The 11,932-nt window shown below is 33.3% G+C and overlaps 2 protein-coding genes across 3 annotated transcripts in view; one reads left to right on the forward strand and one right to left on the reverse strand.

Moving 5' to 3' along the window:
* On the forward strand, nucleotides 52-3,909 carry LOC107643445 (calcineurin B-like protein 1; the record flags this gene model as incomplete). 2 transcript variants are annotated; one of them, XM_016347096.2, is given in 8 exon segments in its annotated part: nucleotides 52-212; nucleotides 1,243-1,376; nucleotides 2,087-2,169; nucleotides 2,464-2,523; nucleotides 2,950-3,058; nucleotides 3,150-3,202; nucleotides 3,429-3,509; nucleotides 3,797-3,909. In XM_016347096.2, coding segments are annotated over 7 exon segments (578 nt in total), but the record flags the coding sequence as incomplete, so codon positions are not given.
* LOC107640460 (TMV resistance protein N) overlaps nucleotides 4,279-11,932 on the reverse strand; it is an 8,847-nt gene continuing 1,193 nt past the window's right edge. Inside the window, exons 2-7 of the mRNA XM_016343980.2 lie at nucleotides 11,715-11,766; nucleotides 11,262-11,322; nucleotides 9,334-10,426; nucleotides 8,331-8,618; nucleotides 7,294-8,238; nucleotides 4,279-5,177 (exon numbers count right to left, since the gene is read on the reverse strand). Of these exons, the coding sequence (XP_016199466.1) occupies nucleotides 4,539-5,177; nucleotides 7,294-8,238; nucleotides 8,331-8,618; nucleotides 9,334-10,426; nucleotides 11,262-11,322; nucleotides 11,715-11,766 (3,078 nt within the window). The 3' untranslated portion in view covers nucleotides 4,279-4,538. The remainder of the gene's footprint in view (nucleotides 5,178-7,293; nucleotides 8,239-8,330; nucleotides 8,619-9,333; nucleotides 10,427-11,261; nucleotides 11,323-11,714; nucleotides 11,767-11,932) is intronic.

Raw genomic sequence — 11,932 nt, forward strand, 5'->3', positions numbered from 1 at the left:
ATTAGTTAACATTTATTTTTCATTTAATTAATTATTAATTAATTTATATATAAAGCTTTCCATTTGCACTCTCAAATTTGCTAAACCCCAAAGCTTTGACACCTTACCTTTTTCTTTAGGACTCTGTTTTTCTCTCTGCTTCTTCTTCTGATGGCCTTTGTAATTCAAGTGTTGGTTTTCTAGAAGCTTCAGAAAAACAAATTCTCTAGCTGGTGAGTTGAATTTCACCCTCATGCTGATCCATGCCTTGAAAATTTCACTATTTTATTCATCTTTTTGGGGTTAAATTATCTTAGTTTTGCTTTAGACGCTAGGATGATGAGGTTTATCTTAGTGAAGTTTTATTGAAGGGAGAAGAGGGAAGAAATTTAGAATGTGTGTTCCAGCTTTTCTTTTCTTTTCTTTTCTTTTCCTTTTTACTCATTAATTTTGTGTTTTTTTTTTAATAATAATAATAATAATTAATATTATTATTAATTCTTGAAAATTTCTTTGCTTTTAAAGATTTCCTTAGTGTGTTTTGTTTGTTTTGATTTGGGGATTATAAATGTAAAGTTGTTAAATTTTTAATGAATTGAATTTTGGAAGCTTCAGTTTTTTATTTTTTATGTTTTTAAAAAATGTGGTGGAAGAACTCTTAGTGATTAAGATATGAAAGAAAGGTAAAGTTGTGCGAGAAATGTTAAACTTTTCAAATCTCCATAAATTTTTCCTTTCTTGATTTGTTGGAGAAAATGGTTAGGTAAAAAAATGTCCAAGCACTAATAAATACTGCTTCTTATTGGTTTTGGGATTCATGGAGCTCTGTGCTATACTGGTATTGAGTTTTATCAAATCTCTTTTAGGTGTGTTGTTTCACCCATTTGCTTCTCCTTCTCAAGTTGTTCTCTTAGAGCAAACTTGTTTTGAATAATCAAACTGTGCGAGTTAGTTTGTTTTCTTGAATTTGAATAAATACATAAAATATGTAACTTTTTGTGTATCTCAAGTCATGTCCATATGTCCATAACATTGTTTACTTGTATAATGATCAATTATTGTTTTGCAGCCTGCAATTATTATATTTTTTTTATAAGTTTTCTCCTCCATTTTGTTAATATAAAATTTTGTTGTGTAGTTAATCAGACCATGTACCTGTCATATGGCTGATTTGTTTATTTATTATTTTATTATTTTATATTTCTGGTGTTTCAATTAGGATTTTAAAATTGCATGGTAAGATGGTTTGATGGTGTTTTTTAGAGAAGCACGAGCTCTGGTTGTGTTCTGTGCTGCTTTGCCTGCATTGCCTCCATAAATGGGCTGCTTCAACTCTAAGCCAACAAGACAGTCTCCGGGGCAGGTCGATCCAGTAGTTCTTGCATCACAGACAGCTTGTAAGTTGATTCTTGTTTCCGCAGAAATGATTTAAAGCTCTAATTCTTGTGGTTTATTGTGACTGTGACTCTTTTATTCGATGAATTCTTGAGTTTGATAACCTCAGGGGTATTAAATTGATAACAAAGCCTTCCTGAGAAGGGAATGGTTCTGGGTCTGCAAGCAAGAAATGAAACAGAGTTCTGTTTTGTTCAGTTTATTTTAGAATTTTGAAAGTAGGGTAAAGATGGATCCATGAAAAACTTCAATTCCCTGTATGCATTTTATGTCTATCTTAATGCGGGCTTATAGCATACGAACAATAAAGGAGAGGTTGAACAAGATCTGTTGTTGAATAAGTGTAATGTAATATTACAAATTATATTGCTTCTGAAATTTGTCATATAAACCAAATCACAGATAAAATATTTTTAGCCTCTTCTACTTGCTAGGTTGAAGAGATTAAGAATAGCTGCATGTGTTTTCTATGGCATCAAGTTATTTACAATCCATCTTGTCACCACTTTAGTAGGAAAAGTGTTAGTTTTCCCTCTCCAAATTTCAATTCTAATTGGTTGGTTCATATGCTTTACCGGTCTTCTGGTCTATTAGTTATTGAAAAACGGAATCGTCTTGTTTTATATTTGTTATGGAATTCACTCCATCTCTATTTCTCAAGCCCTCATGCCAGTTTAGTAGTTTAAACTTACAGCAAATTTTGGTTTCGCAGTCACGGTCAGTGAGGTTGAAGCACTTTTTGAGCTATTTAAGAGCATAAGCAGTTCGGTCGTTGATGATGGACTAATAAGCAAGGTACCATATAGAAAATGCGTTTTCCTCCTGGTCTCGAACATGTATTTATGGCATCTATTTTGTGATGTTCATTTTATTATGAGATATTTGGTATGCTTTTTTTATTTCTTGATATGAATGATCAACAATATACTATATTGTTTTTTGTGCTTTTCATTTTCTTAAATAGAATCTGTCAGAGTCACACAATATCATGATGAATTGCTTATACAATTACCAATATTTTTTATTTCTATTTGTTCTTCACATTCATTTCATAGTCTGTTCTTTGATTACAGTGTTCTTTCTTTGCAGGAAGAATTTCAATTGGCAATCTTCAAGAATAGGAAGAAGGAGAATATCTTTGCCAATCGGGTACTATACATACACAGCATGCTTCTGGTTTATGAATAAGGCCTTCATTTTTAAGGTTTCTTGCATGCATGAGTGAATGCCTATCTAGCATCACAAATGTACTTTGTTAAATCGATGATTTGCAATGCAAATAGGTTAATGAAGACATTGTTCTATCGCCATATACTTTCGGAAGAAACTCAATTTCTTAATCCCTTTAATAACCTGAAGCATAAATGCTCATGATGACACATTTAGCTAGAGGTCAGTATTCTTTTAGATATAAAGGCACATGCATCTCCATGTTTAAATTTTCATATAGAAATCTCTGTTTTTTGAGTCGTCGCTAGGTGCTGCTTAGTAATAAATTTCATTGTTTTTCATGGTATCTCCAAGCATTTCAGTTAACTGGATGTCCTTTTGACATTAGAATTTTACTGCATGCAGATCTTTGATCTATTTGATGTTAAGAGGAAGGGAGTAATTGACTTTGATGACTTTGTTCGATCTCTCAATGTCTTCCACCCAAATGCACCACTGGAAGACAAGATTGATTGTAAGTTGAAGATTGAATCCTAACCCCTTTTCTGGTTAAAGTAGATTTCGATTGTGAAACTCATATTTTAGGTTTTGCAATTCTCTTGCAGTTTCATTTAGGCTCTATGATTTGGACAGCACAGGCTTTATAGAACGCCAAGAGGTAGCATATAGTGCAATCCTATTATGTGTCAATTTACTTAGATTTTCACTTTGTTATTCATGATATCAAAAACAACTAGCCCTACAATAGTGTGCTCTACGAACACTAAATAAGTGATATTCACCACTAAAATATGATTTGTTGTAGTGTTCATCTACGTTTCCGCTTATGTCCGATTAATTTTAGTGATAGTAGCTTCATTGTTCTTTCGCGTTATTTCTAACAGGTCAAGCAAATGTTGATTGCGCTTCTCTGTGAATCTGAAATGAAGCTAGCAGATGAGGTGATCGAAACAATTATTGACAAGGTGACTATTTTTGTAAAATAACTATGATATAACAAATTTGATGAATACTTACAATTTCAATTTCATGGACTTAAATGTCAATGTGTTGTTAAATGTAAATAAATTCTACATGATCATTCAATATATTTGCAAAATATGATTAGATAGCAATGTAAATTTTGTATATTGACAATGTATCATAATGATTTGCAGAACCTCTCTTTTATGCTGTGCTTTAACCACTATTTTTCATGTCCTTCTGATTGTCACAAATTTAAGGCTTAAGCTTCACATTTTATCTTGATCAGACATTCATGGATGCTGACCTGAACAAAGATGAGAAGATAGACATTGTTGAGTGGCAAAATTTCGTTTCTAAAAATCCATCATTGCTCAAAATCATGACGCTACCCTATCTGAGGTACGTTTGAATTGAATAGTTTTCTTGAAATTTTTCCTCTCCATTTTCGTTGTCTCGGTCAACATAGATTGAAGTAAGGATGTAACAAAAGTGACAATGATAGATAATAGCAATGGAGCATGGATTCATACATGGACACGACATATATATAAAATATAAAATATTTTTTTGTTAAATAATAATATATTATTTCTAAATTCATTTACATGTTAAATGTTAAGAATAAGACTGAACACGCTGACACATGATGGTATTTAGATGTGTCCAGACATGTCTGGAAAATATATTTTTACTAAGACACGGGATACTATATCTATATTTATTTTAAGAATACATGTTAAGAATAAGACTGAACACGCTGACACATGATGGTATTTAGATGTGTCCAGACATGTCTGGAAAATATATTTTTACTTTTTATTAAGACACGGTTGAACACATACGCGTGTCGGACGAGTGTCGGTGAATATCGTGTCCAAAATGTATCCAACATGCAGACACAACAACTCAACGAAGTGTAAGTCCTTCATAGTTTGGAATAAAGGGAACTTTAATTCCCCTAAATTTTCTTGATTTGTTTACTTTCAAATCAAACACATGACAAACCCTTAGAAATCTCCTAGAAACATTCACGGAGATTTGTTTCCATCCGTTGCATCTTCGCTGCTGATATCTGATTCTTCGAGACCACTGGATTCCCCAGAATTAGGGCCGTTGTCATCACTCTCATTTTCCAAATCAGGCAAGACCTTAGATTTAAAATCTTCGTTACATAACACATCATACCCGCATTCCTTCATCTTTAGCTGCCCCCCTTGCACATCAAAACGCAACCTACTATTTTCGCTAAAAGCTGGCTTCCGATGTTTGCTAAAGGGCTTTGATTCGCTTATGTTGTCATACTGCCTATGATGTAGCTGAATGTAAATGTATTTGTCCGTCATTATCATTGTTACAAGGCAGCAACTATAATGTGTCCTTGCAGCATCAGAAGAGAGATATAAGGAGGGACCAGCTTCGGGATGGGATGATTCAAAGCTCCAACTGAATTTCAAAGTTGGAAATGATGTTGAAGATTCCAGAGGCTCAAAAGCAATGAATACAATTATTCCCCACCATTCATTCCCACCAAGTTCATTAGGGATATCCGCTATGATTGATGCACTTGATTCAAGTTTTGACAACCTTGGACCCATTGGAAAGAGTATCTCATTGCCAAACTTTGGAGGAATTTCAAAGTATGTGATGGGGTAACTATGATCCCTGACCTGTTACAACCAAATATTTTTTTAAGAGTACGGTAATTGTATGAAGAATATGCATCCATAAATATTTTTATGCTACAAAATACATATATTTATGTATTTATGCAGCATGTGTGTTGACATAGTACATTCAAAAAAAGCTAGCATGTTACATCAGTTTCCCAAAATGAGATATATTGGGAGGCCTACAACTTGGGAAGGCTTAAAACCAGTGGACAAAACCTACCTTAAAAGACAATAAGTCTTTCTTATATATTTCTTGCTAAATTGATGTGGAACTTTTTCCTAATCCAAACAATACGTCGAGAAAATATTAACCAATAAATTGAATGAGAAAAAAATCACAACAGCAAGTCGGAAGCCACACCTTAACCCAAAACATTAACATAATGAAGTTATAGGTCATCCATACTATATGCTCCTCATTTAATCCATCTTTTGATTGAAGGATTTTTACCCTTTACACTTGAAATCTTAATGTGATGAAAAATTTATGAATTAAATAGTAATGTTGAAAAATTGTGATTCTGAATCCCAAATTTTCACAATCTATAATTTCTGAAAAATATTGCAACATATACTACCTATTTTTGAGGACTTTTTTAAATAAATATTTTAAATGTTTTATTTATGGATATATGCATTTTGGGAGGTATTTATGAATTTCATCATATTATTACCTCGTCTACAATATAAACGAGTTAAGTAAATACATATCTCATTTACATTAATGTACACGAGATAAGACACAATTTTTATGAACCAATAACAGGTGCAAACAAGATACATTGAGAAATTTTCTTTGTGTGTAAGATACAATATAAACGAGAAAAGTCATTTCGTTTACATGTATAAAACAACAAAAAATTTTCATCTATATAAAGAGGTGCATTTAGTAGCTTCCCTCGCACAAATTTCACTCATTCTTCCCAACTCTTTTAAAAAGCTTCTTAAGAATGGCGGCTAGTGAATATGTTTTTGTTTGTGTGTATCCTAATTCTCACATTAGGGACAATGTGGAAGGGGTTGATGTTCTCCGCACGTGTATCTAAACGTGCCATAGTGTTAAAAACTCAACTCTGGCAAGAAGAACGCTTGAAAAGGCTCTAGAAGTGGACAAAATAACCAAAATGAACGAAATTGGGTGCTGCCAACGACTAGTATATATAGGCACCCTACAAAACTTATCATATTTATACTGTAAAAGAGATAAGTATGGCTATATCTCGTATACACTGTAACAAGATAGTTTACGTGTATTATCACGAGTGCACAAGAACTAGACGTGAGCCGAGCTGACCAAGCTCAAGTTGTGCTCATGAAAATTGAGCTCAGTTCACTAATAATCGAGTCTATTTGTAAAGCTCAAGCTCGACTCACCAAAAGCTCACAAATTGAGTCGAGCAATTCATAATATATTATTAATATAAATAATTATAATAAGTCATATATCGAGTTAGCTCACGAGTCAATGAGTTGAAATTACCAGAGCTCAAGCTCGGCTCATTTAATATATGAGGTTAAATTCTGGCTCACACTTGGCTCACAAACTCATAAGCTCAACTTATTGAGTTGTTAGCTAGTCGAGTTTGAGCTGGCTCACGAGTCAGCTTGGACTCATTTCCACCCACCCTAGAGACACGTAAACTCATTGTATCTTATCTCATTTATAGTGTAAACGAGATGTATTTACTCAATTATGCTACATATATACCAAAATCAGCAACTAGTATAAAATACATGTTAAATTACAAAATATACATTTAAAATAAGTTAAACAACACATGTATTTATACATAAATACACCGTGAGTAATTTTATACAAATAGCATTTTTGATACTTAACTCGGTTACCATGTAAATACTCCCAAAATGCATATATTTGTACATAAAGCATTTAGAAAAAAATTCCTATTTTTATCGAGTATAGGACTATATAGTGATATCTCGGCACTCGGCTGACTCGGCATAAAAAAAATCCCATAGGTATATTGTCTAATAACTTTTTGCACTTGTTATCTTTCTGATTTATTTTCTCTGATGAAAATTAAATAGCATAAAAGTAACTACCAAGAAGAAGAGATACCATATAAATGTATAATTGACAAAGAGAACAAACCTGACATAAGAGCTCGTCATTATTTGACTTGAATTGCTCCCAAAACTTCCAGAGATCTAAGAATAAACCAGCTTCCACAACAGAGTCTGACAGACGTGGAAGCACAGATCGATAAACAAAGTCATTGCAACCTTCTGCTTCAAGAATACGTAGGTTAGGAAGCATAGCAACACTTTTAGGTACCACGAGATGTGTATTGCCACTTAAAATTAAAGTCTCCAACGATGATAGTTCACCAAGATTTTCGGGAATTAATCCATGATCGAGATTGCAATTGCCTAAATCAAAAATATTTAGCGAGGAGAGCCCAGCAAAAGAAGGAGGTAAGTTTAAGCGTAAGAGATCTGGTTCTTTGCTAAATCCAAACTCGAAAGACAATGCTAACTCGCAGGTGTTGGATACTGGTCCACTGCATCCATGGAAAGAAAGCCTCTTGAGGTTTTCCAATTCAAACAGGCATGGATTCATCACTCTTATGGAAGTTTCGCTTAGATCAAGATCCTCTAAAGCCTTGTTTTGATTTATATTATGCGGCACCTTGCAAACCTTTGAGCATCCAGACAAGTTGAGCTGTTTGAGTGATTTCAAATTACTAATGCTATCTGGGATGCAAAGAAGATTTGAGCACTTCATCAAATTCAACACGGACAAACTTCCCATACTCTCTCCAAAATCAGGAAGTGTCTTCATATTTGTGCAGCCACAGAGAAAGAGCCTCTTCAATGAACACATTTCCAATTTATTTGGTAATGTTTCAAGCTTTGTACAACCTATCAGGCTCAACATTGCAAGTTTCTGATGCTGACCAACAGATTGGTGAAGTTCAACCAGCGATACACAACCATCAAGGAAGAGCTCTTCAAGTAATGGAACTTCAGAAATATCTGGAGTCTGAATCAAATCCTTGGAATAACTCAAGTCAATAACTTTCAGTCTCTCGAACACCTAAACACATTAAATAATATCATTGAATTAATTTGAAAAATTATTATGCTAATATATAAATGTTGTGGAAGCTCGTCGTTCAGGATCCTTACCTGATTTCCATTCCATGGTTTTTCTAGCTTGCTATTGTTCATCTGCAAGTGAACAAGTCGGTGTAGTTCTATGTCAAGCGGTAGAGCTTTCAAAGGACATTCTGTCCAAATAAGAACCTTTAGAGACCTAGGAAGACATTTGAAACCATGCGAGAGGTGCAAATCACATAATACGATGAGAAGTCTAAGGTTGCGCATCTTAGAGAACGCTTCCGGGTGCCAATTTGCAGCTTTATTGTATGACTCGAATTGCTGCTTCAAAACCATGCCTTCAATGTTCTCAGTTCCCTGATATAAAAATGGTCAGCATCAAATAAGCACGGCAAGACACAAGGAATCCAGAAAAATCTTTGATTCGTGTTTTTATTTTCAATTTTTTTGGCTTACCGGAAGAGCTTCGTCTTGAATGGTTGAGGGGAAAAATGGATTTTGAGTTTTCGAAATTTGTGGCAATGTTTTTAGATTTAAACTAATGTTCCACCTATCATGATTTTATGGTTGAGATGGATCTAATTAGTGAGGTTGTGTTAGACCAATTTTACTTATAAGTGATTTATATAATTATATTATCTAATTTAATTGATAAATAAAATTATACTTAATATTTATTGAGGGATAAAAATGTCTTAGAGAAATAATGTAATTCATCAACAAGTTATTCCAAACAATAAAATTCAATTTTATCTCATTAAATGAGTTGCTTGTTCCAAACTATGGAATTGAATTCCATTTCTTTAGGAATTCATTTCTTGAATTGAATTCTAATTCCATCATTTAAAGGTTTCCAAACAGGCTGTTAAAGAAAAAGTTAAAAGCCAGTAAATGAAATAAAAGAAAAAATTAAAAGCCCAGTAAATGAAATCAGAAAAACGTGATTTTATTGTTTTCTTCATTTTCACTTTTTTCTTCATAAATCCTAAGAAAAAACAGAAAATGTAAAACAAAAAAGCCAAGTGTGTGTGTGTGTGTGGAGAGAGAGAGAGAGAGAGAGAATGACACTTACCGTATTTTCTTCCAATATTTGATCAATATCATCTAGAGAGCTCAACCGACTGCGTTTTCCAGGATCCTTTTCAGATTCTTGAAAAACTATTTGTTTACCCATATCTTCAAGCAAATCATGCATCCCTAGAACTCCTTTGTTGCAGGTAATCAATGATTTTCCTATCAGCTCACTTATTCCTTTTGTCGGATTTAGGCCACAATTTTTCAATATTTTTGTCACTTTATCTCTGTACCACCCCCTAAAAAAGCATGCAATATCAAGAAATATGGTCTTGTACCCTTCTTTCAGCATATCATAACTTATCCTGAGTAAGTTCATTATTCCACCATCTGGATCTTTTCTTATCTCATCTAAAGCATCTTCCCATTCATCAATGCTTCTTCTACGAAGATTAGATCCTAGCACTTTAAGTGCCAAGGGAAGGCCTCCAGTATAGCTCACAAACCTTTTCGACAACTCCAAGTACTCTTCTTTTGGTAGCTCTCCTTTGAAAGCTTCTTGATGAAAGAGCTGAAGGGATTCATCAGTGTTCAAGACTTCCATCTCATAGATTTTAAACGCACCATGTGAACTAAGCAGGTTCTTGTCCCGAGTTGTAACAACTATTCTGCTTCCCAGACCAAACCATTCCTTGTTTCCTACCAAATTCTCTAGCTGTTCTATAGTTCTCACATCATCTAGGACAATAAGAATCCTTTTTTTGTACAGAAGGTTTCTGATGTTGTCCCTTCCTTGGACTAAAGTTTCAATTACTCTGCTCCTTAGTTTCAGATGTGAAAGAAGTTGATTTTGTAAGTTAACTAGATCTCCTTCCTTTGAAACATCTCCAACTCGGAGAATGCAATAATCTTCAAATTCTCTTCTGATTCTTTTACAGACAACAGAGGCAAGAGTTGTTTTCCCTAACCCGCCCATGCCCCAAATTCCAAGAAAGAGAACATCTCCTTTCGACTCTAGGCTTAAACATGAACGCACATCGTTTACTTTTGATTCAATTGCAACCAGATCATCATCATCCTTTGTTGGCAACTGAGGTTCTACTTTAGTCCATACTTCTTCAGCAATTTCATCAATGAGTTGCGATTCATATCTACATTTAATAAGTTGAAAAAATATCATATCAAACTCCACAATAATTAATTAAATTAATTCTCTTAATGTAATAACAATTTTAAAATACACAAAATAAGACTATAATTTATTGTTCATAATGCATTTTTTATTTTGTTAAAAAACTCAATATATGTAATTATCCATAAAGGAATATATTAGTTAAAAATAAAAGGGTAAAATATATTTTTTGTCCTTTAAAGTCTTTCGAAAGTTTTAAGAGTAAAACCCCTTTTCGGGAGGGGTGTTCAAATCCAAACCGATCTAAATTAAACCACTTATCCAATCCAATCCAAACTGAAAACCGATTAAAACGGCACTAATTTGAATTTGATTGGATTCTATTTTTTATAACTGATCTAATACAATCCAAACCGCACAATATGCTATAATATTATTATTTTATTATTATATTTACAATTATACTTATACCATATTCAATTTGTTGTATATTTTTAAATTATTCATGTATTATTATTATTTAATAAATCTTTTATGTTCAAAATGTGATTTATTTATTTATTTTAACTAACCTATAATTTTATTTCTATTGTTATGTTATCATTGGTTTTTAAGATATTGTTGACACTTGTTATGTTATTGTTGGTTATTTAAAATTTGATATTGAGATTTGTTATATATATTTAATTTTTTGAATTTACAAAACAGCAAATCCAATCCAATCCAAACCACTTGAAATTGGATCGGATCGGATCGGATTTAAAAAATAAAATAAAATCATCCAATCCAAACCGCACCACAAATAAAATTAGTGTTCGGATCGGATGAGTTTTTGACTCAAAACCGATCCAAACCGCACCACAAACACCTCTACTTTTCGGCCCCTGTCCATTTTCATTTTAGACAACACGTACCCTATCAATTGGAAAATGACAAATTGACCCCTATTCTTCGTTTCAGTTAGACACGAGCCCCTTTGTCAAATTCTCCGGCAAGTCTTGACAAAACTTGATGACATGTCACGTTGGGCTCTATGATGTGGCATCGCTTAGCTTACGTGAACTATAACCATTCAACTAATGGACACGAAGTATAGGGGTCAGCTTGTCATTTTCCAATTGATAGGGTACGGGTTGTCTAAAATAAAAAATAGACAGGGACCGGAAAAGAATTTTACTCAAGTTTTAAAATTATTCCTAACATTTGGAATAAGTTTCAATCCTACCTCTCTTGTAAATTTTATAAGAGTCAACTGTTAGAGCAAAATTATTTTATCAATTTTACCTCCTATCTCTATAACAATTAACAACCATCACCACCATCATCCCTATAACCATGGCGTACTGATCTTCGCTTGATCTTAAAAGAGGCAAATACAGTGTCGGATATCATGACAAAGATAGCTTTAAGGCCTTATTCTCAACACGTGGAACTTCTGGTATCTTGAAAGAAGTGAGAGTAGTATTCGGCAAAACTACCCTGTCTTAACCGTCTCTTAGGACTTTGTTTTTCTTTTCCTTTCGGT

This window comes from Arachis ipaensis, chromosome B05 (assembly GCF_000816755.2).
Source record: "Arachis ipaensis cultivar K30076 chromosome B05, Araip1.1, whole genome shotgun sequence".
NCBI classification, from domain to species: Eukaryota; Viridiplantae; Streptophyta; class Magnoliopsida; order Fabales; family Fabaceae; genus Arachis; species Arachis ipaensis.